Below are 26,864 nucleotides of genomic sequence, written 5' to 3'. Positions count from 1 at the left end.
AGTGAGGAATCAGGAGCCGCGCAGAACGTGAGAGGCGGGATGATTTAACCCAGAGATGCTGAGGCGGAAAAGGGGAAGGGCGGGGAAGATAGGGAAGACCACGTGCAGTTTGTGGAAGTGGGAGGCGGTTTAACTGTCAAAACTGGCTGTACACTTGGAGAAAGCCGGTGGTAAAAACTAAATCGCTCATTGGGAGGGGTCACTTTAAGGTTGCCGCCTGTCTCAGGAAAAATAAATAAACTGCCGGTTATTTATTTGAATGGCCGCTTTTAAATACAAGCAGATTTGAATTTTACTCCGCCCATAGGTTTGAGGTTTAGCTTAACAACAAACTCAAACGGCTGCTTTGGAACATACAAAGGCATCGGGCATTGTCATTGCTCAGGTGGCCGCCTTCGTAGAGTTGGTCAGAGTCTCCAGCCGCCGAGGCGGAGGCTGCCTAAATTCTATCAAGAGGTTGATGGATGCGCAGGCGATAAGGGTGTGAGACGAGGCACCTATTTGTTGCCTATAGCTTTATGAGGCTGAATAGTGACAGATACCTGATCAGAAAGTTTTACAGTTAGCTACGATGTTTTTCCTTTACTTGGTAAACCAGGGTGATGGGGGAGGGGCTAAACTCCCCTCAATAGCTCCTCCAACAGTTTTTAAAAATTAATGTCAGACATGTAGCCTGAAAAATAAAGTTCCTCCTCCCAAACGCATTTTGTCCCTTCTATCCCCCCCCCTCTTTCTATATATTTTCCTGGTGTTGCCACTGCCTTTGTTTCATAAGAAGAGGCGAAGCTGTTCTAACTGCTCAGATAAAGAATTAGAATGTCTCCGGCTTGTCCCTGCTTATATATCCCAATACTGTACAGCCTGTGTGATATTACTGACCCTATTTTCACTGCGGGATCACTAATAAATCACTTCCCTCTTTTATGTCAGGTCCTTCTGTAATGTAGGCTAACTCATTTTTGTTGGATGTGTTGTTAGCTCTTACTGTTTGCGCAGAAGTAGCGCTGCAACTAGGTAATTTTAGATCCTGGGTATAATGGTCTTATAGGGGATTCCCTTTAGATGATCATGTGTGTTACTTCAGTTGTGAAACACACAATTCACATTTCTCTTCTCCCTCACTACAACTGTTTCTATGTTGCTGATATGTTAGAGCATTAAACAGTTTTTTAACCCTGATTTTTTTTTAAAAAAAAATTACTCTGAGCACATGAAGTTTTGCATTTTAAACTCTCATCATAGTAGTATCATGACTGCAAAAATAAAATGGGAGCTTGCTTCTGCTGCCCTGATGCTAAACACTTGGGAGTAAGCACATTTTGTTTTAAAAAAGGAAATAAAAGATATATTTTAAATTAAAAAAAAACAATAAAATGAGCATCTACACCATGTACATTCCCAACCCCTGACTATAATTCTTTTAAAGGAGATAAGGCATACTGTAGCAACCAGCATCAACCCAGTGGACCCTGGCATAATGCCACCCCACATGCTGATGCCCAGCCTGTTTGCCGGTATTTTGACCATCGTTGCTGGTCTCTGGGTTATTTGAGAGCCCCTGAGCCTGGTGACACAGAAAAGTTGTCAGCAGGTGTTTGAAAGTCAGAACAGAAGGTGCCTGCTGAATCTCTATTGGCAGAGCATTCCACAGGTCTGGGCTGATGACACTAAAGGGTTGATTTCTTGTTGTCAAATGAGCCTTGCCAACTCTGGGAATGACCAGCAATACTCCTGCAGATGACCTCAGTGATCAAGTTGGGATTTAAGGGTTCAGGCAGTCCCGAAGATACCCTGAAGTGGACCTAAGTTGTTCATGGTTTTGTAAGCTCTACTCCTGATTTATATATAATAACAGCAGATACAGATTTAAGAAACAGATCTGCCACTGTCACATCTAATTTGGCCCTATTTTTGTCATGTGTCAATATGTCCTTATGCTTACATCCTGTTTCCCCACACACCAGGGGTAGCTAACCTTTTTGAGGCTGAGGACTACATTGACGCATAGCCATCTCTGCAAGGGTTGCATGATAAATGGCACGGCCATGGTGGGAAAGTGGGTGTGGCTGCAGTGGAACGTAATACTTTCCAAATTAAGTTATTTTTTAATTAAATTAACTGCTTCTTTCTAAAAGTATTTAAAGTCCTTCTCAAACCCAAGTCCTTGTCTTCATTCCATTAACCTACTGCAAATTTATACCCCCCCTTCTGGTATACCAATTTGCTTCCGGGGTCACTTTGCTGTTCCTAGAAGTGAGTTGCCATGATTTGTTTTCTATCTCACAGTATCTTTCCTTCTTCACAGATTGCAAAAGCAGTTGCTATTTAATATTGTACTCCTCATTATAGAAATAATCAGTGCTGTGTAATTGTACAAATTGTAATATTTTAAAACAAAGTATTCTGGGAATGGCACATTCTCAGTGGCAACTATATCTGTTTCTGTATTTTGTGTTTTGTGTATTTTTTTTACTGTGAAAGCTGTGCAGCTTTGCAAAGTATAACATATAATCCCTTATGTAACCCCTCTGCATTACATAAATCCTCTACATCATTTTATCAGGTGAACAGATGAAGTCCTGCTCCAAATTCCATTGCCATCCAAGTCTAGACTGAGGATTACAAGGTGCTTTTTTAGTCGCTGTACCATCATTATGGAATTTCATTTGTAAAGACATCCACCAGACTTCTGCTCTCTCCAACATGTAAGAGGTTGATTGAAACCTTTTCATTTCACTGAGTTTTGGGGCTGGAATACTATAAATCCGCATGTGGAAGTAAACTTGCAGTCTTATACACACTTGCCTAAGTTCTACTGAACTCAATGGGACCTACTTCTAAATACACATATATTCTCATGGGTAAATATGCTGAGTAAAAAGAAATAGGCTTGCTTTATCTTTTGTGCAGATTCCTCCATTTAAGTGCATCTGTTTTGTAACGGTATGTTTTCTGAATTGTAAATTTTGGTTCTAGTGATTTATCGTTATCTGCCTATGATTTTTTTTCAATCTTGAGGACCTGCTCATATTGAAAAGTGAGTGAAAAACGGGGGGAAATAACAGAAATAGCAAAAACAAAACCTTAAACAAAACCTTTTTAACAATGGGAAATAGATAAGGACAGTAATAATGACTGCGTGTCCTTGCGGTCCAGATATTTTTGTGTAACACAGAAAGTTCCCCCCCTCCCTTCAGCATCTTAGTTAGCTAAGTTGCATCTTCTGCTTCGCAGTGAAGATGATATTACAGTTCATAAAGGATAGCACTGATGTGCATTGACTTGTGATATGCATTGAATTTGTGATCTGGCATTGATGTGTGATAAAAAATCTAGTGTTTGCAAGCCCTCTTTTTCCATCAGCTGGTTTAGATGCCTTGAGTGTCAAATATAGGCAGCTCGGCAGCACACAGACATTCCAAGTGCTTTCCTGTTTTTTCACAGGAAGCATGCTACAAGTGGCATTATGGTCTTGTGATGCAGCTGTATTGCTTGGAAGAGAGAAACAACTGAGGAAGACAAGAGATCAGGTGAAGAACTAACAATGTTGAAATGTGCAGCATGAGATTGCCTTGGCAGCAATTAACATCCATGCAAACTTGAGAGAGCAAGTACATAGCAAAATACTAATTCTGAAGTACTCTAGACAAACTTTAAGGAATCATCAGTTAAGGACTACATAGGGCTTTTGCAGCTTTAGAACTAGATTTACTAAAAATAAAATTATTATAGTTTATATTGTTGCGTGCCACCCCAATCTCCAAGTGGGATGAGACTTCCAGGGGTTACTACGCTTACCCATGGTTAGGTTTCCTTAGAAAGAAGGCCAGCCAAACTGTGGTGTCGTTTAGGAAATATGGTTTTTATTTACAAACATTCCAAACCTGATCTTAAGATTGAGGGGTTCACAGGATTATCAGTCCATCAGACCTTGCTCCCCATTGCCCATAGCTTTAGGGGTCCAGACAGCAAGCAAGCCTCCAGTTCCCAGCCTTTCCTCAGCCTAAAAAACCCACAAGCCTCTCCTTGGCTCCAGAAAGAGGGGGAGGAGGACCTCTCTCCCGAAAAGAGTTCCAATAGCAACAGGATCACCTGGCCACTCTGTTAGATTAACAAAGGAGACTAGTCTGACCAGTGCAGCAGGCAGGTGTCTTCCTTTGCAAGTTGTATCTCTTACAATTATAAACTAGAAAGGGTCTCACAGATATCATCCAAACCCACCCACGCAATCCTATGAAATGGAAATGGACTGCCTTCAAGTCGATCCCAACTTATGGCAACCCTATGAATAGGGTTTTCATGGTAAGCAGTATTCAGAATGGGGTTTACCATTGCCTTCCTCTGAGGCTGAGAGGCAGTGACTGGCCCAAGGTCACCCAGTGAGCTCCATGGCTGTGTGGAGATTCGAACCCTGGTCTTCCAGGTTGTAGTCCAGCACCTTAACCACTACACCACACTGGCTATTTAACATGGGAAGGACATGGGCCTGTTTTTTCACCATCCAACAAAATACAGGCAGTGCAATCAGGTAAAGAAATCAGTAATCTAAACTATTAGAAAAGAATCCAAATTATTCCCAGACTGAAGGATTTCTTCCTAATATAAATCCTTAAGGAGATATTTTCCTCAGGAGTTCAGCAACGAAAGAAAGGGTTGAATTCTCCCTACATACCACTTTTAATTCTCTCTCTCTCTCTCTCTCTCTCTGTCTCCCCCCCCCAATGCAATGTACATTTTCAAAAGCCAGTGCATTGGATCCAAAGATTAATTTAAATGTGTGGTGTGGATATAGTTTACATGTTGTGGGAGCAAATTACATAGACATGTATAGGATTGCACTATCAGCATGTTTATTAGATAGGGTCCCATACAGTTCCCACTTTGGAGCTGAACAATGCACACTGCCATATTATAATTTTTGGAGATTATGTCTCAAGATTAGAAGGTACCAGGGCTGGTGCCAGAGGGTGACCAGGTCAGGCCCTGATTGAGGGCCCCTGCATCCCAGAGGGCTCTCTGAAGGGCCCCTCCTTAAGATGGGTGGGTAGTGCTCCCATTCTGTGATCCATGGCAGTGGCAGCTCCCTACCCTGCCGTGGATCGCAGAAAGGGAGCTCCCAGGCACCCCCCCACAACTGTGCAGGCTTGCAATGTCCACCTGCACACCCCACCTACCTCTCCTGTTGGGTGAATGCTGGCCACGCTGTGTGTATGCTTGCAATCAACCAAAACGTTAGCTGAGGCTTCCCTAAGGAGCTTATGCCTCTGCCACCATCTTGGTTGATGGGAGGCATGCGTGCGCAGCACGGGCAGCATTTACCGCAGTGGGAGAGGTAGGTGTGGGTGGGAGCTGTGGGCATGGGGCAGGCTGGTGCTCAAGGGCCCAGTCATGCCTGCTGCTGGCCCTGGAAGGTACTGTACTTCTACATTTTTAAAATCTTTCATGGGATGTAAAATGCCTGTAGAGCCTTCAAAGGTGCTCCTAGTTGATATAGGCTGCAATCCTATACCAGTTACCTCAGACTAAACCCGACTGAAGTCAGCGGACTTTGTTCTGAGTAGACATGAATACAATTACACTGCTAGACATTGCAAGTATCCTAAATAAAGTGTGAATGAATAATGCTCTTATTGACAGCAGAAAATCGTAATTGACACTAAGATGAAAAGCCTCTGTGTTACCGCTGATCAAGGATGATTTGACAAAAGGGGCCAAAATTCAGTGGTAGAACATCTGTTTTGCATGCAGAAAGGCCCAGATTTAATCCCCTGCATCTTCAGGTAGAGCTTGAAATGGCCCCCTTCTGAAATCCTTGAGATCCCCTTGCCATTCAGCATGGACAATACTAAGCTATATGGCTCAATGGTCTGATGTTCCTATCAGAAATCCCAGTAATAACAGATAAAATTTCAATCCAGTTCAGTGGTAAATGATAGTGACCAGGCCTAAAAGATTAACCTGGCAATACTAACCTGGCCAAAAGGTTTCCAAGAAAGATGGCTTCCACTCCTTAACTGACTCAACAAAAACAACACACAGAATAAAGTTTCCTACTTTATGCTTTAATTTGGATCCCTGCATTGAGCAGGGGGTTGTACTCGATGGCCTTATAGGCCCCTTCCAACTCTACTATTCTATGATTCTAAGACTTTTCTATTCTCTACATTATAAAGGAGATTCAGGGATCAGTGTGTTTTAACATTTGCAAAGAGGTCTGCACAATTCCTTGAAGAGTCTGGTCCTGATCCTGAGGGGAATCTGGTCTAGGTCAATTTGCTGTATGTGTTTACTGGAATTCTGCAGAGCTTGGAAACGTTACTTTTTTTAAACTACAACTCCCATCAGCCCCAGCCAGCATGGCTACTGGATTGGACTGATGGGAGTTGTAGTTCAAAAAAAGTAACTTTTCCAAACTCTGGAATTCTGTTAGCCCTCAATAAAAAACAAGTGTTGGTCATTACCTTGTTTGTTAAAAAAAAATCAACATCTACAAATAGTTTTCAAAAATAATATTGCACACACTACATAGTGTGACACTCTATACTGAATTTCAGCATTTGGAAGGGGTTGTCTACATTCCAGTATCCAAACTTCAGGATCTTCATAGTACTAAGCTCCCACAGGCATTCATCTGTGTATGTGTAGTTAGCAGCAGTGTTGGTACAAGGCTGTCCTGCTACTCTTTGCCCACTTTTCCACCTGAAACAGAGGTGTGATCAGCTATTCAACTAGGTAATTTTAGACCCTGGACAGGGTGGGGGGATGGGGAATACTGGACACAGTGTTGGAATTTCTCTTCTCCATCTTCCTCACCACCATTCCATGCCTTTTAACTGCTCTAACATGGAACCTGTCAGATGTTTTGGACTACAACTCCCATCATCCCCTGCTAGCTTGGGCGTTAGCCATGTTGGCTGGGAATGATAGGATTTGCAGTCCAAAACTTTTGGAGAGCACCTGGTTGGGAAAGACTATGTTGGTACAATAAACAAAGGTTTGCTACCTTAAAGAAAGAAAGACTCTGAGCGTGTGCAGTGTCACATTTTAAACTCACTTCAGTCATAGCACCTTCATGACTACAGAAACAAAATGGAGTTTGCTTCTGTTGCCATGATGCTAAAGAAATTTACTTGGGAGGACTAAGCACCATTTCATTGTAGAGAAAAAAGATAATACATTTTTAACGTAGATGTAATAAAATGAACATCTGTAATGCTGCCCTGGGCTTCTTCTGGGACGAAGGGTGGGATATAAATTTAATAAATAAATAAATAAATAAATATCTACATTCCTGTTTGGCCATTCCCTGGCTATAAAATGTTTTGTCTTTTTAAAAGGATGATGATGTCAGGCCTGTTTGTTACTGTTCCCATCATCTGCCATTTTCTGCGTAATCACTGGGCAGGAGGGCTGGGCTACAAGGCACTGGACTGGGTTAGGGTGATAGCTGTGCAGTGCAACCACAGCACCATTTTCAAGGACTATAAATAATAAAAAATAGTACTGATGCAATCAACATATATCCAGTGGTATAGTCATCCAGGGTCTCGGGGTGCGTGTTAGACCCCTTACTTTTTTGGGAGCAAGGTCCCTATGTCTCCAGCATCCTATGAGACAATCAGCATGAAAGGAGAGGATGTTACCCACTAAGAAGAGTCTACTAACATGCTTCCTTGTCCTTTCCTACTGATTGGAGCTAATGAGAGTGAAAGGAGGTCAGTCAGCCACTGAGAAGACTCTTTTCAGTAGCTCTCTCCCCTTTTGTGCAGATTGACTCCTAGGGACTTCTGTTGTGGGAGAAGGCATGAACAAGGATCTCATTCTCAACCCAGCAGTGAAAAGGAGGGGGGGAAACGTGGCTGTGACTGTCATGAAGGGATCCTGCACTTCTGAATTTGCCACTACTGCTTTTAGAAACCAAGTGAACTGAAGTGAAGACTGCATCAGCCACCATTAGAGGACATGGACTCCATCAGCAGTAGAAACCAGGTGTCCGACTCTTTTTCTTTTCTGTAGTTGTATGCCTTGTACTGTTCCCCTTTTTCAACACTATTCTCCTTTTCCTACAAACTAAGAGAATATGATGAAGGCATCCAGGTTTATTTCATTCAGAACAAGCCAAAAGTGAAGGAAAAGAAACCAGTTCTCTGTGCTATTTTGCTCAACGCTGGAAAGAAAAGTAGAATTCCAGATAGACAAAACTGAATGTTATGGCTCATGTCTGTTCTTACTGTGAAGGGGAAAACTGTACCATTGTTCTAGCCTTTATAGAAAGCTATGTTTCTTCATGAAGTTTTTACCTAAAACTTTGTGAGATAAAATGCAAATGCAGATGACCTTGTTTCAACAAGTTTGAATGAGATTTTGGGGCACCAACCTACATATGGTGTCAGATAAGGATTGATAATCTCTTACTTACAGGGTTTAGAAAGTCTTTTCAAAGGTACTGTCATATGAATATACCGTAAAATTTTGCCAGACTGGGTTAGGACTGGGTCATCTAACCCACACCACCTCTGGAGCTTTCTAGGCAGGGAATTACATAAACTTTGCTTGCTTGCTTCTTACTGTGAAGTGAAATCATTTTAATTTGCAAAAACTTATTAGAATTGTTGCTCCTATTCTTGTAGCTGCATATTACTAATAGTTTTATTGAATTTTGAATTTTGTTGTGTTTTAAAGGATTTGGGAAGTTTTTAAGTTAGCTGGAGAACTTGTTTTTAGTGGGTAAGTAACTAGGGTGCTTCCAGATGGCTGCTGCTCTGGCACACAAGTTTTTTTGCAACATCCATCCATCATTATCTTTATCAAAACACCAGTCCATATCCCCACCCACCCACATTGAATCCAGATTTACCTACTCTGGGAAAAATCCAATAAGTTAAAAAAAACCCTGTTGCTCACAAGCCCTTTGTGACATGAAGCCCCCATCTGGAAGCATCCTCAGGCTGTAATCCTCAAGCCTACCAAAGGCTGGCTGAGAGACCATTGGATTGGCAGTTACATTCCACTCCACTGCTGGAAAGGGAGGCCTTGCTGGCAGAATGGCACTTAGGCCATCTTGTAACCTTCAGATAGCTCCATGGGTGTAGATGTGCCACTGGTGGTCTGACACCATTGGGGTGGGCAGGGAGGAGCAACCTTGGATCCACAGAATTCAAAGCCTTCTCATTCCCCTGATGCGCCCATGGATCAGGCTTGAAACCACACCAGCCATGGAATTGGCATAGTTAATTTTCCTCCCATTGGTGTCAATGGGAGGGAAAGTAGACCAGGAATCTGGCAATTAAGCTATTTTAGATAGGGCTGCACACCGACCCAAGTAACAGTTGTGTGGTCTGAGGGTGCTCCTTGATTGATCATTGTCACTAGAGTTCCAGCTGGCCACAGTGGCTGGGGTCACCTTTGGCTGTTTTGCCAACTAGACCTAATTCTGGATAGTGGTAACTTGGTCACAGTGATCCACACACTGGTAACCTCATGACTGGACTACTGTAATGTGCACTATTTGTGCAGAATGCTGCAGTTCAGTTGCTGAGTAGGACTATGTACAGTGAGCCTGTGACACAACTTCTAAAAGAACATCACTGGTTGCCAATTTGCTATGGATTTAATACTAAAATAGAAAGCCCTAGACAACTTGGGGCTGGGTTATCTTGAGGGAATGCCCTCTCCCATACAGACTTCTCTGGCTGTTAAGATAACCCAGTGAAACCCTCCTGGCTGTGTTCTGTGAGGGTTACTTCCAGCCACAGGTATGTAGCTGGAAGTAACCCTCACTGTATGTGTAGGATTTCCACCTAAGGGCACTTCCAGACTGTCACTATTTTGAGGTGGATTCAGGTCATGCAATTTGGTTCTCTTACACAACAACCTGCTTCCAAAAAAGAAGAAGACTTTTTTGAGATAAGGAATATGATGGGGGGGGATGCACTGGAAAGTATGGGCTAACAGTTGCTTGACTCAATATCATATAACCTCCCCACAAACAAATCATAATGAATGCTCAATAAATAGCCAACATTGTCTAACCTCCCAGCAGACTTTGTACAAACAAATTAGTATGAATGCTCAACAAACAGGTTATCTGGAAGCAACAGAGAACAGAAACATACTCACTGTTCTGCTGGTTCCAGTGCATCTCCATTTCTCTGAAAATGGGGGCACATGACACTCGTCAAACCCTGCCCTTTTTACTGTAAAACCTAGTGGGATCAGGTCAAGTGTGTTGTTTTTTTAAAAAAAATCAGCTTCAAAGTGATTTAGCAATTTTAAAAGAGAGTTTGTATTTTATGTAAACTGCTTAGGGATTTTGTATATTAAGCGGTATACAAATATTATTAAAAAAAACCTGATCAGCAGATCAATGTGATGTTCCTATATTAATGTATATATGGTAAGTGTTGGTTGTTTAGAAGATACATGGTAAGTGGAGTGAAAGAGGGGGAGTGAATGGGCAGTAGAATGCGAGATGATTGGCTGAGTGTTTAAAATGGCTGAATGTATAAAAAGAAGAGTGAGAGTGGAATCTGGGGGGGGAGAAGAGAACTGAGTGGGTTGCTTGGTGGGGTTAAGAGAGTTGTTTGCCAGGAGAGAGTGAAGAAGGAGGGGGGTGGAGTTTGGATTAGTATTGAGTAAAACCATATGTTTATGTGCCTTAAGAAGAAATCTTGTTAATCTTGTTAGCTTTGTTATCTTTAATAAATACTTAATTTGGTTTACCAAAGGCCTGATCCTTGGCTGGGGTTTCACAGACCAGAAGGGAGGGTAAGGTAATGACCAAGGCTGAAGGGAAACTGTAACAAATGGTGGCAGCGGTGAAGAGAATAACAATACCAGTATTCAGAGTCTCTGGGAATACTAGTATTAGGACGTGACTGGTGGTTGCCTAGCAGGGGGATCTGTTGAGATCTGTGCTAGAGCGGGGAGAGAAACAATAAAAAAGGACAGTCCGGACTGGTGGAGTCCCTGGTGGTGCCTAGTGACAGGCAGTAGCCACGCGCAGGTAGGAACCTGACAGGGAGAGCCAGGGAAGGACGCCTCACAATCAACCCGTTCCCCCTCCAGCTGTGGCTAATGGAAACCCTTTGCTATAGGCAACTAGTGTGTTCACAGCCCTAGTTCAGTAAATCATGTTGTAACAGGGTTATCTCTTGGTGGGAAGATTCTGCCCCTGTAGGCGTTCCTGTACTCTTGAAGCCCTTTAGGATCCATGAAGTCATGCTGCAAAAATAGTTTTATACTTGGCTGTTGCTTATGCATCTGATCGCCTTCACATGATCTGTTTATTGAGTATTCATCCTGAATTGTAGGGAAATTATATTGTGTCCACTGTTTGTTCCACATTCATTCTGATATGTTTGTGTGTCAAGCAACTGTTATTGCACACTTTGCAGTTCATTTCCCCATCACTTTCCTTACCGCAAAAAGTCTGATATATATTTTTGGAAGTTGAATTATTGTTGTTGTTACATTTATATCCTATCTTTCCTTCAAGGAGCTCAAAGTGACATACAAACATCATTCTCCCCCTCCCCATTTTATCCTCAGAACAACCCAGTGGGGTATGTTAGGCTGACAGTGACTAGCCCAAGGTCACCTGGTGAGGTTCATGACTGAGCTGGGATTTGAACGCTGGTCTCTGGGGTCCCAGTCCAGCTCTCTGACTACTATACCACAATGGCTGTTCCTGAGCAAGAGTGCCCGATCCAATTGCGTAACGTGTATTTACCAGTATGTGATTGAATCCCACCCACAAAATAGCGACAGTCTGAAAGCAGTCCAAGGGTATATCAACACATGTGCTTCCTCTCCTGCTCCAATAATTTGTCTTCATCTCTAATTTGAACATATCCTTTAGTCTTCTCAGATAGCTTTGGAAACATTTTCCATATCCTGCACTACTAATTCAGTTTTCTTTATCTTTCAGGGGTTTTGGGGAGGACGTAAAATGATCATCCTGTTTGCAGGTGGTTTCTGTGGCATAGCTCCAAAAACAGGATCTCTTCTAGCAGGTGTCTACATGATTCTGATGACCAATATGTACCTCATCTTCGAAGCAGGTCACCTAAATCGCTCCTTAGTTCAGTTACAGGTATACCAGGCCGAACATTACTCAGGTGGCCTAATGTGGGTCATTCCATATTGCTATTATTTAGCAATCGCCCTGGCCCTTGTAACTTATCCTGTATGTATTTACTTCTTCTATTCCATCCACAAGCGACACACTGTAGGAATGTTTGTCTACATTGCTTGGATAATCTTCTATGATCTAGCCAATGTTGTCCTCCTAATCCTGACTAGCAATGCTGCAAAGACCGCTATGTTTTCATTAAGTGTTTTGGAATGGTTTGGGTTGGCCACTAGGATCCCCACAGACTGTTTTTGGCTCTGCTTTATCATAACATATGTTCTGATGATTTTTGAAGGTAGAAGCACAGGGAGGATGTCACTGAAGTCAAGGCGGATATCAAGACATGTGGCAGAGCCTCCTAGGTTTAGGTTGGGTATCAATACTCGGAGAGTTCAATGAGGGTTGTCATGTTCTCTTACTGTTCTGTAACTGGGGCACACCAGCAGGCCTGCACCACTTGGGCCCAACAGGATGCATACAGCCTACCAATTGTGTGTTGTTGCTGCCCCCTGGCAGCTTGACAAGCCTCCAGTTATTGCAGCCTACCTGGAACTGCAAGAACAGAGGGATTGTCAAACACCTGACAGGGCCAACGTGGCTACCTTGGTTGACTTAGCTGGAAGTGCAAATCTAATGTATAAATTCACACATCCTAAGTGATGTTCTATGTGGTTTGAGTGTTCTTTTCTTATTACCTTATTGGATTGACCTCATGCCCTTCATAGACATCACATTTCCTGTCCATTGTATTTTGGAATTATTTTTTCCCCACGCTCCTGTTGTGCATGATTGAATTGTGAAAGCATGAGAGCTGTGACACCAGAATAGTGGGGCAGGGCAATGGTTCTATTTCTAGCTTATCTAGCCCAGTGATATACCTCTGGAAAACTGGGATTATACAACATTGTTGAGAAGTGTGGGGTCTCTCATAATGTATAAAGCATTTGGAAGTGAAATGTACTTATTTATTTTATTTAACAAAATTTATATATGGCTTGATTGTAAAAAAAACAAACCCCAGAAAACCCTCTAAGCATTTTTAAATACTGCCACAGCGGGGCTGACTTATTGCTCAAAGAAAAATGAGTTTTCTCTCTGTCTCATGCCAGGACGACACATTCCCACAAGGCTGTTGAATAATATGCATGCAGAAGTGGGCCTTGCAGGGGAGAAGCAGCTGGTAGAAGAGGGATACTTAACCCCCCCCACACACACACAACTCTTCCCCACCAACTGCATTCCCTCCAACAGGCCCAAGGTTGAAAAGAAACCCAGGGTGGGGAAATGTGACACATCCACGCCATATATTTAAAGCACACGGCTTCCCCCAGAGAATCCTGGGAATTGTAGTTTACCCCTTACAGAGCTACAATTCTCAGGATTCTTTGGGGAAACCCATGTGCTTTAAATGTATGGTGTGGATGTGACCACACATTCATTTATTGAATTTATATGCCTCCCTTCTTCCCCAAGGAGCACAGGGTGGCAAACATCAAAATACAGTACAATGTAAAATAAAATAAAAGCATATTTAAAACTTTTAAACACAATTAAAAACAACCCAAAAACATTTCTAACATCTAAAAACATTAAAATGCAATTACATGCCTCACAGTTCCTAATTATAAGGTTGCCATGGCCAGTATCTTTCAGCCATCAAATGCCTGGCTAAACAGGAACATTTTAAAATTTCTCCTGAAACGCAAATGGGGAGCCATCACTGAGAAGGCCCTGTTGTGGGTCAATGCCAACCTGGCAGCAGCCAGAGGTGGCACCACCAACAGGACCCCTCCTGCCAATTGCTGGGCCTGAGATGGTTGATACTGAGGGAGCTTCTCCTTTGGGTCCTTGGGTCCCAATCAGTTTAGAGCTTTGTATGCTAGTACACTTTGAATTTAGCTTGGTAGCTCACTGGCAGCTAATGCAGAGCATTCAGGACTGGTAACACATGGTCCCTTCAGACTTCCCCACTTACCAACCTAGCAGTTGCATTGCGTACTAGCTGCAGCCTCCAGACCATCTTCAAGAGCTGCTCAATGTAGAACAGATTGCAGTAGACTAAGCGAGAGGTCACTAGAGTATGGACAGTTGAGGCCAGGCTATCCCGGTCCAGAAACAGCCCTTGCTGGCGAACCAGCCTATGCTGGGAAAAGCACTCTCAGCCACAGAACCCACTTGAGTCTCTGTGATTGGCAAGGATCGATAGGGCATGTAGTTGGCCTCACCACCATGAGCGTCCTGTCCACATCAACAAGCTGCAACAATTGAAACCGATCCCACAGGCTGAATTCTGGCAACTGGAGGGCAAGAAGCAGCATGAAGGAATCCAAATGCACACATGCTGTTCACTTTGGAGGGAGGGGATGGTGATTTAAAGACTACCTCTGTCTGCCTGGGTACTTGCCTGCTCCCCACCCCACCCCACCCCATTGCTCAGCCTGCATATTTGGAACACACAGATGTTATAAAATCACCATAAGTCTCCAGCACTCTCTCTTCACAAAGAAATTGACCCAATAAAACTGTCAGCAATGTTTCCTGTATAACTTGGGGAAATGGGTTAGCACCAGGAATGTTTATGCTTACCTAAAATGCCACCAGGTGGTGCTATTTCCATGTAATCTCAAGAAACTGCAGTCAGCAAGATGAGCCCTTGAGTGGACTTTTTTTTTTAAGGCAATGAAAAGTGGAAGAAACAGCAACACAAGAGGCAATTCTGGTCAGGAAAATGACACAGGGTTGTAGCCAATTCTAGTCCTACTCAGAGTAGACCCTTGACCATTAATGGATGTGACTAACTTAGTTTCATTCATTTTAATGGGTCTGCTCTGAGTAGGACTTAGAAACAGCCCACAGGGTTAAACACCACCTCTCGTGGCACTGCTGATCAGTTCAGGTTGACAGCTGACTCAGAGCTACATTTCAGTGGGGGGAAAAAAGTCGGGAGATTTGCTCATGGAGCTTCCACCTAATGCATTGTTGGGCCCTCACGTTGTCCATTTGGGCAACCGCTTTGAGAAATCCTGAACTCCTGAAGAGCTTTCCAGGTTTGCAGTGTAATGAAAATTCCGTAGTTACCAATTTGCTATATTTTATTTAACAAAATGTACATACCACTACCTTGACAGAAAATGTCTGAGCAGTTGAAAATGTCCAGGTCTCTTTCTTCCAGGTTGTGTTCCTCTTGTGGGAATATCATGTTATCCCAACACTAGATGTGCTATATCCTATCACAGGGAAAATGGGGTTCATTTCTCTTCCACTACCCCACCATGCACTGAACAGTATATTCATTGCTGTGGTGACTGAGAAGGACTGTAGTTGTGGGAACTTTATAAGCAGCAATTAGTTTTATATATTGTTTCATGTCCTTATGGGACCATAATATTCATCCAGCACTTTGTTTAAGGGCATTTTAAGAACCTTTATTTTATATTATTATTGTTATTATTCTTAAATGGCTATGCAGCTGCCCCTGTTTTATAATGCCAGCACTGATTAGCCTATCCTGATCACTAAGCAAGGCTGGGAAAGGGTAACACTCCCCACTCCAAATCCATCCCATCTTGCCTTGAAGCAAGATGTTAAATTATTGGCAGTCTATTTTTGAATTCGTTCAAGCATAGCCCTGAAGACAGCTCTTTGCAAATACACTGCTAAGTGTGCCTGTTCAGATTATACAGGTTTTATCTGGGGAAGAGCAGGGAGTGAGCCTTGAGCTCATGCATTTCTTCCCTTGCTGCGGAGAGAAGTTCTCGAGTGAAGCAGGAGATCCTGCATTTCTTTGAACGTCAAATGTCCCATACTCTGTGAGGTCAAACATCCTTTTAGCAAACACCTGCCTTTAGCAAAGAATGCATATTGGAGTATGTCTCATGTAACACCTTGGAAATCTTTTCAGGACTCCTAACACCGGTTGCTATGTAACAGTAAGCAAACACCCATCACGGTATCAATGTTGAGATGCTTCCATTTCCTATACAAACTTGTCAACACAAATTACATTCATCTCATAGTGACTGTAGCTATATCCAGTGTTGTTTGGAAGTACACTGAGGGCGGGGACTATATCCCTATAGGACTTATAAGGGCTGCAAGAACACAAAAGAGTATCCCACCAACATTTCTCTTAGCCACCCCACTAGATAGATAGATAGATAGATAGATAGATAGATAGATAGATAGATAGATAGATAGATAGAAAGAAAGAAAGAAAGAAAGAAAGAAAGAAAGAAAGAAAGAAAGAAAGAAAGAAAGAAAGAAAGAAAGAAAGAAAGAAAGAAAGAAAGAAAGAAAGAAAGAAAGAAAGAAGGTCACACTAGCAAGCAGTAATCTTTTTAGATTTGTCAGTGGATCAGTTTAGGAAGTGCTGCTTCTTCCACATCAAAATGCATTGTTAGAACTAACACAGACATGCAATGATGTTCAGGAAGAAAATGCAAGCACCACTAAGCAAAGATGCTATATACCTCATTAAAGGATGCTAGTTGGTTTGAATGTCCTTATTCAATTCAGACATGCAAAAATAACCTCATACTAGGAAACAAGTTCAGCCTCATCCTATGCAAAGACAAAGGTCATTACTCCTTGACTGCCGCACACGAAAGGACATTTCACCTCCTCAATCCTGCCTAGGTAAAGTCCAAGCTTTTCTTCATCTCTCTCCAGCACAGAAAGCAGTAAGCTGTAATGGATGCATTGCAGTCTACAGCAGTGTTGGGAGGTTTCTGAAAATGCCCACACGCTATGGACAAGATGAAGTCAGCCAAGTTTTATGTGTTGTTGAGCCCTTTTGCACCTTGGGCCAAGTGCCTCCAGGCCAATTCATACCACACATTTTTCTGACTGGAGTGCATGACAGTCACAGCAACAGGCGTTGTATGCCAACTTCCAGATGTGAGTTGAGCCATGCAAATGTGTGATTTGAGAGTGTGATGAACAATTCTGACTAAAAGCGACAAGCATAGTGCAATCCAGACCAGGTGGGGGGGGGAGAGAGGAGATGGCTGGTGTAATACTCAGGACTGTCATTTTAGCTGAGACATAAAGTAGATGGCGCACTGAATGTATGATGACTTCCAACAGCAGGTGCTGCATGTCTACTTCCCCCCATCTTAACAACTTATCTTGTGTTGTGGTCCTTATTCTAAGAAACAGACACCCACAACTGCATCAGTAGCTATTAGTGGCAGGGGTGGGGTGCTGGGTGGGAGCAGAGATGAGCAGAGTGCTGTGATGTCACAACACCAATGATTCCAGACTTTACGGAGGATGGAGAATTGGATGTGTGGTGGCCATTTTCTATAATGTGTTATTTCACCCTGAGCTTCAGTCAACTGGGAACAACATTCTGCTATAGCCAACACACATAGCCATTTAAACCAGCTCCATTAACTTAGGTTCTCCCTCCCTCCAAAAAAAACCCCTATGCCAAACGTTTGTGCCACAAATTCCATATATTATGCTACTACCTGCAGGTGATTGACACATAGGATTTGACTGACACATCAAATCAGGGCTTTTAGTTAATGCCCCCCAAAGTTCCTCTAAATCTAAGAGCTTTCTTCCATTCTCCTATGGGCTTTTATTTTGAAAAAAATGTGTATGTCTTCAATAGCATACGAAGTGCAAGACCCAACATGCTGTAATTTCCAAACCCTCCATATTTTATTTTCCATGAGATCCCACTGAACAAGGATTTCTAGAGTCTCACATCATTTCCCTTACTGATATAGTAAAGGGTGTGGGGAAGACAGAAACAAGCCACAGGAGGAAGTTACTATCATTGGATCAGCCTCTCTGCATCTTGCCTTTCTGGTCACGCTTTGTCTCCTTTGTGGGAAGGTTTTCTTAGAATAAGTAACAGTCAATCAGCACTTACTGGAACAAGGGTGGGCCTAGGGCAGTAATGCTGACAACCACCAGCACAAGTTTCATTTAAACTAACAGGAATTGCTTCCACTAATTGTGTTTAGGGAGCAAGCTAGCAGGCAGGCTAGTATTGATAGCTTGACTAAATTAAGGGCCATCCTACATGGTACATGGGTGATCTATGATTGGATTTTCTGATATTTTAAAAAGTGAAGCATGGCTGCAGTGGATTGTCATTTGTTTCATCCAATAGTATTATGTGCGCAAATAACTCTTTCCCCTTGTGCTATTCTCATTCAAAACCATGCCATCCCATCTGCAAGTTTACCCTGTAATGGCACCAGGAGAAGGAAGGGTTAAAATTCCCCCCTAGATCACTGCTCTTATTCAAACTAGCAACTGCTCATGGTTGTACTCAGTAAAAAGGCTGCCCCAAAAGTTGGCTTATAAATATTATAAAATAAAAAGTTCAAATCAAAAGGTTCAAACATGGATTCCTCACCTAATGTATAGTTTGGCTCCAAGTTGTAAAGAGAGCAGCATTAGATTTTCCCCAAATAAGATTTGGTGAAACCCAATTTGGATCTCCCAGAACTAGAAACCAGTGAAAGCTCAGGATCTGTATTTGAAAGCTCATTCCAGAACCACTCTGCAGTCAAGTCATTAAAAGACTGCATAGAATTGTAAGTATCATATAGCATTTAAAATATCAATATATCAGAGCACAAAAGATTTCGTTCATATATTTTGTTAAAGAAGTTTTGCCCCATGGCAATGGAATTTTTAATTATGTTGGAGGAACACCCTTAATGCTATAATTCTATGTGTTTGCCTTAGAGTAATCCCCTTTGAAGACAGTTGACCTCACAAGGCAAAACTGGGTCAGGTCATACATAAATACACTAATTGCTGTTGCGAGTAAAACAACCCATGTGGCAAATTCCTGTCACACATTCACATAATGACATAGCAAGAAAATAAGTATAGTCTAACTGGATAATACAAAACAAAGTTTCCAGTAATCAAGATGCTTATTTTGCCTAGAATATTTGTATGTACCTTGTGAGCTTTATATTGAGTTTACAGGATTTGGGTTGGCCATTATGACAGGAGCAGATAAAAAATGCAGGGGTGGATGGGCAGGTCAACACAACTTTGAACATTGCAGTTTGCAGCAGTAACTGCATCATGAGTGTTCCCCAACTTTATCTCCCTAATCACATCTCCCCCTCTCCCCCCCCCAATTAGAATCCACATTCTAGAGACAAGAATTTATGTTGCAATATAAACCATTGATACTCAGTTGGTTTATTGGCAAAATTAACCTGGAATTTGTTCAGATTAACACCACTTTCTGTGGTCTTCCTGTGCTGAAGGTTTCTAGGCAGAGACGGGGCTACAAGGGATTTGAATCATGAGCTACAGCAAAATGTTTTAACAAATGAACATGAGTGAATTGGGCAGTTTTGACCATTTAAGAGCCAGACATCTGATTAAAATCAAGTTTTCATTTTTATTTAAAATGGCATGTATAAAAAAAATAGCATTTCTGAATTCCCTGTACAATATTAGCTATTAACAAAACCAGCAGACTACAAACCAAATAACTTATACAAGCTTGACAAATGTTGAATTCCAAGGGTATCTTGCCCCACTTTCAATAAGGAGAGCACTATATACATATGCCCTTCCCAACAATACCTGTGGAAACATGTCTCAAACATTCAAGGAGGCTGAACAGCCACAGCTGGAAATATTTACAGATGGCTGATGTAAGTCAGCTACTCCATACAGTGGCAAGACATCAAACAGAGCAGAATAGGCAGAAAAGAACCCAATAGAGGAAGGGATTTGGGAAAGGGGAGAAGAGGAGGAGCAATGTGAGGGGGATTTCAGGTCAGCAGCTGTAGCAGTGAAGTGTAGGCTGGGAACCCACATGATTCATAAATAAAATAAATAAGACCCTAAAGTTAGGATATTCCATTAAAAAAACCCTAGAAATAAATTAAAAAAACAGAAGTAAAACCATTATAAACTACAATCTTCTGTACACCAAGCTTTGTTCCTGTATTGTTCTGTACAAATTTACATTTAATTGGGTTGCATTGTTTGTGCACTTGAGGATGCCTTCATTTTCAAGAGGCTGCAAGTGCTAACTCAGAGTTCATACAAGATAGCACTTAGCTAGGGTTTGCCAATGGATAATCCACAGCCTCTTTTGACAGTTCTTTTAGAAGGTGGAACAAACCAAAACCCAGATGAATCTTGAGGCAGCAGCAATGAAGGAACGTTCAAGTATTTTCTTTCCCCTAGCACAGCTCAGTTTGCAACTGAAGGCACTCCGAACATGGTGACACAGTGAAGACAGGTAGCCAATCCAAATCAGTACCTCCCCTCCCCACTCCCATACCCAGATTCCCCCAATTGAGACTCTGCTCCACTCATTTCATATTCTAGGATTCAGCAGGTTGCGAACACTCATGGACTTGCTCAAGTTATGTAGCGACAAGGAGGTTTGCAAAGTGGGACCCAAGGAGTTAAAGTCCACTCTGCCAGGAGAGATGCATTTCTTCAGGCTTGCAAGTCTTGAGGCAACCTGAGTCTGCAATGAGATGATAGTATTCCTGTAAAACTCCCCACTCAGCCAGACTCAGTAGGACAGAATTGTTTTGCACCCAGCAGGATGAGACACTGCTATTTGCTAGACTCTTGAATTAGACTGTGTAAGTGGATCTCGGCTGTTTCCTGAGGCATGAGAACATCTTGCATCCAAGAATGGTTCAGAAGGTCTTCAAAGGATGGCCTGTCAGAAGGCCTCAGAGCTAAACACCACTTAATGAGATGCTGGCACTCTGTAAAAAGAAAGCACAAAGTTGGCAAAGGTACACTGCTGACTAGAATCTGCAAAACAAGGGACACTGCTGCTAAAAAGTCTCCGTAACTCACTTCATAAAACAGGACTGCTCTATATGGCTGAAACGATGTTCAATTAATATATTCCCCTTGTTGTGATATTTATGCCAAGGTGTGTGGGCAGAAAGTTTGCCATCAAGAGAATGTTTCAAATCCCTATTGAAAGCCCAGGAACAGTGTTTTAGGAACACTAGTTTGTGCAGTTTAGATGGCAACATGACACTTACTCAAACCAGCTGAAGTGCTGCTTACGTGCATATATCTAATACAACAGCTGTTCAAGATAATCAGAAATACTTTAGAACCATCTCTCAAAACTAAGAGCAGACCAGTCCTGGGCATTCAGCAGTTAAGTGTTTTCTGCATGGGTTAATGTCTGAAGCAGTGCTTTGGGGTACACTATCTGTGAGCCAGCATTCCATATATGACCTCAGCTGTCTGCTAAATTATCCCCATCATAAAAAAATGAAGCACTTACCTGGAGAAATCCTTTGCCGAAAATAGACTTGGCCCCTTACGATCTCCTCATCATGTTCAAAGGGGATATCACCACAGACCATGTCATACAGCAATACTCCAAGTGACCAGACAGCAGCAGATCTGCCATGATACCTGTGATAGCGAATCCATTCTGGAGGACTATATACACGAGTACCTAGAAGGATAAAAGAAAAAGGTCTCATCAGCCAGAGATTTAAACTTCCTACAAAGTTCAGGTAACAGAGCCCACATATATCCATCATACTCTACTAGCAATCAGTATAAACTATGGCAGTTTTAAATGTCCGCAGTGCTTGGACAGACTGAAAAATCCAATTTTTCAGCTACAGTAAGGCTGTTAATAAAAAAGCTATACAAGTTCTAAAGTCTGGCTTCTCAAGAGGTTAACAAAGCTGTGATGTACAATATGGGAGTGGCTTTATCTTACAGTTGTGTATGTGGTAATTTTGAGATGCTCAGTTTGCAGTCAACTTGCGCTTCTGTAGTAGACCTTGACATATACACTCTTTGCCTTTGTTGTAGTATCTGATCTCTTCCCCACCCCCCTTTGCTGGCAGGAAGCAAGAATACTGAGGTCAGAGCTGCCACGTGATTGTTGTTTACAAACTTTGGGTTGTAAAAAATACCCTATGAACCACCAGGGGGTGCCAGAAGCTTGGGAAATTGTACAAGGAGGAGGGCAACATAGGGAGGAGCAAACCCATCCCTGGTCATTAACCGTTAAATTAAAAACAAAACAAAAAATGTAAGGCAGCTCATGTTAAATTAAAAACAAAAAAAATGTAAGGCAGCTCATGCCACTCGGGAACTCAGACGCAAAAAAAAAAAAAAACACAAACAAACCAAACAGAGAGCCAGCAGTGATTTTTGAAAGTCAACAGCTCATGCAAAGAGTCGTTAGCAACGGAAGAGGCTGCGTTTGTTTTCTGGGAACAATCTGTGTTTGTGAGCAGCTCACATTTCTATTCTATTCTAATCTTAAATGGTTAAATACTTGAATCCCTTTCCCACATATGTACATTTTCTAAACGACGGAAATCATCTACTTATGTTTTTTAGCAGGAAAGGAAAAGTGAGTTGGCTGTAAACATATCTTCCAGATTAATTTCACAACATTAATGCCATGACTAAAAGCAACTTTCCAGTTAAAATGTTTAACTTAGTGAGATGGCAGAGGCAGCAGTTCTTAACGATTAGCTCTTCTGCTTTTTTGTACTCTGCCCTTCCCAATGATGACAAAATACAAAATACTTCTTTCCATGTATCATGCTTTTTAAAAAAAAAAGAAAAAAAGCCAGCCTCCTTATTTAGTTACAAGATTAGATTAGCATTCAAGATTTTGAACAGCATGCCTTCAAGCATGTTTACATTCAGCCTTGTACTGTCTGAAACTTGAGCCCACCTGCACTACCTAGCAGATGAATAATAGTCTCAGATATTTATAACATATTTACTGGCCTGGTCCCTCCACTTTCTCTGTTCACACCACAAATAAGACTGCGTCCAGATTCCTAAATGAGCAATTAGCAAAGTCTAGCAGTTGATGGGAGGAAAATCTCCTATGAACAGAGACTGTAGGCAATCAGGATAAAATGTATTTCATTACAGGAACAAATCCTACAGATCAGAGGAAGGACATGTTCCATTGCTGCGAGGCACTCAAAGCAAGGGAACACAGTGTTTTAGAAAGGAAATTCCCTGGCTCACAGCAAGGAATGGAAACTGACAAGACTCACCATCAAAGTCAGTGTACACTGTGTCCTTGAGCAATGCTCCAGATCCAAAGTCTATAAGTTTGAGCTCTCCACTGCTCAGGTCAATCAAGATATTCTCGTCCTTGATATCCCGGTGTAGAACACCACAGCTGTGGCAGTGTCGAACTGCTTCCAAAACCTGACGGAAAAAGCTGCGAGCCAAATCCTCAGGCAGAGCCCCTCTCTCTGTGATGAAGTCAAAGAGATCTTGCACAGGATCAGGCCGTTCCAAAACCAAAATAAAACTGTCCGGCCTCTCAAACCAGTCCAGGAGACGGATTACTCCCCGAAAGCCAGAGCCAACCTTCTTCAGGAGCAAGATCTCCATGGGTACCCTAGTCCCACTAGGCTGCAAAGGGAATTGGGGGGGGGAGAGAGAGGAGAGAAAAAGCATTCCATAAACAGGAGGACTAGACCTAGACCATGGCACAGCATTTAAAGCGGTCTGTGTAGGGTTCTCTAGAGCAACACAGAGGCATTCTTTCCTCCTAAACACTTACCAGTTCTCCCCATTCGGAAACCCGGTCCCGGGACACATGCTTGATGGCCACCTAACAAACCCAGCAAAGAAAAAACATGGAGTGAGTGAGGAGCGCCTAGAGCAACCAGTGCTGGGGAAAGGACAGGATGAATGGAAGTGATATTCCAGGGGAAAGCTACGGGACCTAGAAGAACTATGGGGCATAAATAGGGAGGGCACAATCCACCCGAAACCCAGGGAGTCATCCAACCACTCACCAGAGCTCCATCTGCCAGCCGGGTGCCCGAGTAGACCGAGCCGAAGCCGCCACTGCCTAGCAGCGGGCCCACCTGGTACAGCTTCTCCAGAGGTTCCTTTTCTTTCCCTACAAAGGACAGAAAGGCAAGCGGGGTATCAGTGCACTGCAGTCCCATCAGGCCCCCCGTCTCCGCAGCAGCCGCTCCCCAAACCAAACCAAACCTGGCCGCAACCCCAGCCCCGCCCTCGCCTCACGATGACCGGGCGCATGGAGGCCACCCACCCACCGACCGCCTAACTCCGCACGAAGATCTCCTCGGTCCCTCGCAGGGCGGCTGACCTGACAGGGGCTTGACCGGGTGCAGATCCCCGCCGGGCGCCGAGCACAGGTGGGCCAGTGAGTTGATCTTGGAGAGCAGCATCCCCGCCCCGTCCGGGTGTTCCAAACAAGCCGGGACCGGCTGCGGCGACGTCGTCGTCTCTGAGGCAGTCGCTGGGTTGCTGTCTACGAGGCAAGGGCGGGAGCTGCGGGCGGGGTCGTGCCGGGCTAGCGTACTCCCTCCCGTGTGGCGAGACGGCCCCGGCTTCAGCCGCCTGTAGTAAAGTGGGAGGGAGCAGCTCTAGGGCGGAGCTGGGGAGAGCCGGCGGGCAGGTCTAGTGCACGAGGAGGCTCCACCCACTGGCGCGGCCTCGGCCAATCGCCGCCGCAGCTAGCAGCCCGCGCCGTGCCTCTCCGTCAGAATGGGCTGCTGAGGAGACTCGACGTGGCGGGAAGGAAAAGGCGCCAAAGAGAGGGGGAAGGCGGGGTAGGGGGAGAGGACGAGAATGGAAAGCAGAAGAGTGGGAAGGTGGGGGTTAAGGGAGAGAGGCGTCCCAGGACCTGTGGCGGGAAAAAGGCGAAGACAATGAAGGAGATGAACTCCCTGGAGGGCCGCTCGGTGGCAAGTCACGCAACCCACGCCGCTCAGTCCAAGGGCAGCGCTCCTTTTATTCACTCACCACTTGTCACCGATATTTTCCTACCAACTCTCAAACGCTGGTCTTTTTCAAAGGACTAATTTCCAATTGCCATCTGTGTCATTCATTCACGACTTCATGGTGGGCAGACATTGAGAAAGTGCAGATTTCCCCATCGCTGCATTTTTCATGCTGGCAAGAGGCGCATCTTTGAAATATCTGTCAGTCATGCAACCAGATCAGGCACAGGAGCCCCCTGACAGGAAAAAAAGATGCCAACTGCCAATCATGTTGCCACCATCACAGTTTTTTAAAAACTGATTAAGCTGTTTATAAATCTGTATAATAAGTAAATAAACAGTGTGCTGAAGTGCAGGATTTTCCTTCCCCCGCCCCTGAAGTAGTTAATGGCAGCCACTCATTCACATGCAATATGCTTGAGGTGTGCATTTGAGGAAAGTAGCATGGTGATGGCAAAACCAACTCTTAGTCCTTAATGATTCCAGTATCTGGGATGGGATAAAACGTGCCCTCTGTTCCGCATCCATTTACAGTTTCTCATCAGAATAACGGGAACCATAGCCCTGTCCCCTTATTTGCATAAGCCTTTCCACAATTTGTTTCTTGATCACGCAAGAATGTAGCAGAGAGACAGATTTCAGCACCAGGCTTATAGATACACGGAGAACAACAATTACAGAGGCATTTGCAAGCTAATTAATCCAGTAATTAATGTTTTAATTGCTGGATGTTGATGTGGCTCAGCAGGTTTCGGGTTCAAAAATGGGCCTTTACCAGTAGGCAGACGTTTTTAGCATCAGTTACCAAATCTGCAAAATGGAATTCCATTGGTCTTCCATTGATTTGGAATTTATTCCATTTATTTATCAGTAAAGTTCATGGTGGGAAGTACAATTTCAAACAGCATACACTTAAATTATGGGAATTCACTACCACAAGTTATAGTGGTGGCTACAGCCAGCTTCAAAGGAGAACTGGACAAATTTGTGGAGGACAGCCCTGTCAGCAACTACTGATCACAATGGCTATATGTACTACCCTCCAAATCCAAGGCACCATGACTCTGAATGTCAGTCATTGGGAGCATGATAGCTATTATGCTCATGTCCTGCTTCCAGGCTTCCTAGAGGCCTCTGGTTGGCCACTGTCAGAATAGGATGCAGGATTAAATGGTCCTTTGACCTGATCTAGCAAGGCACTTCTTATGTTCTTATTTTCTCAGGTAGTTCCTGATATGCTATCAGTTAAGTTCATGCACTTGTCTCTGGAATGGAAAGTGCTAAATGATAGCAGAGGTAAAGGGAAAGATTAGAGCATATGTTTACAGCAGCCAATTAAGCCATGGGATCTTCTGTATGAAGCAGCACACTAGACAAGATCTTGAGTATTAAAATCTAATCTGATACTGACAGTATATTCCATAGGACAGGAATTACTCTAGTTAGATGAGGACAGTACACAGTGTCAACAGAAGGTCGTTTTTAATTTTTGAGGAAACTAGCATAGCAACAGCATAATTTAGCTATTTAGATAAACTTTGCACTGTGGAGATTCTTGATGTGTACAAGCGTAAATGAGTTCCATAAATTCCTATACTTTATTGCATGAATTCCAATTGCATTGGAATGTAACCTGCACAATATTTTGTAATTGCACCTGGCAGAAAATCTCATGAAGTTCCTTTTATTGGCTGCTTTTAACAGCTGACATTATTTCCAGTAAAGATTTTTGCAACCTTTGTCCTGTTCTGGCAGAGAAGGATGTGTGTATATTGTGGTACAAAGGTAAAAGTATGCAATCTTTAAAGGAAGGCTGTCCAAATAAGTTTTGTCTTTGTTTTTATTCTGCAGAAATAAGCTTGTACATATAATTAAAGATAGCAAATCATTTTGCAGCATTTTTCTTTCAAGTGAAGTAGAAGGGGAACAGCTGTTTCAAAAACAAGCAAAAAGCATTTCCTAGGAAGCCAAGTATTGTAGTAATCTGAAAGTGAAAC

General features: G+C 43.0%; 2 protein-coding genes across 2 annotated transcripts; one reads left to right on the top strand and one right to left on the bottom strand.

The window, feature by feature from the left end:
* Window positions 1-3,457: 3,457 nt before the first annotated feature.
* On the top strand, window positions 3,458-12,532 carry LOC133386686 (transmembrane protein 217-like). Its single transcript, XM_061630400.1, has 3 exons — window positions 3,458-3,530; window positions 7,915-7,989; window positions 11,930-12,532. Exons 2-3 carry the CDS (start codon window positions 7,963-7,965, stop codon window positions 12,530-12,532), a joined length of 630 nt encoding a protein of 209 aa, XP_061486384.1. The 5' UTR covers window positions 3,458-3,530; window positions 7,915-7,962.
* Window positions 12,533-19,497: 6,965 nt separating this feature from the next.
* On the bottom strand, window positions 19,498-24,531 carry PIM1 (Pim-1 proto-oncogene, serine/threonine kinase). Its single transcript, XM_061632469.1, has 6 exons — window positions 24,231-24,531; window positions 23,911-24,017; window positions 23,673-23,723; window positions 23,155-23,521; window positions 21,396-21,572; window positions 19,498-20,856 (listed from the first exon to the last, which is right to left on the bottom strand). Exons 1-6 carry the CDS (start codon window positions 24,310-24,312, stop codon window positions 20,699-20,701), a joined length of 942 nt encoding a protein of 313 aa, XP_061488453.1. The 5' UTR covers window positions 24,313-24,531; the 3' UTR covers window positions 19,498-20,698.
* Between the last annotated feature and the right edge of the window lie 2,333 nt (window positions 24,532-26,864).

The sequence above is a fragment of the Rhineura floridana genome, chromosome 6 (genome assembly GCF_030035675.1).
Source record: "Rhineura floridana isolate rRhiFlo1 chromosome 6, rRhiFlo1.hap2, whole genome shotgun sequence".
NCBI lineage: Eukaryota > Metazoa > Chordata > Lepidosauria > Squamata > Rhineuridae > Rhineura > Rhineura floridana.
This window is presented reverse-complemented; position numbering and strand designations above follow the sequence as displayed.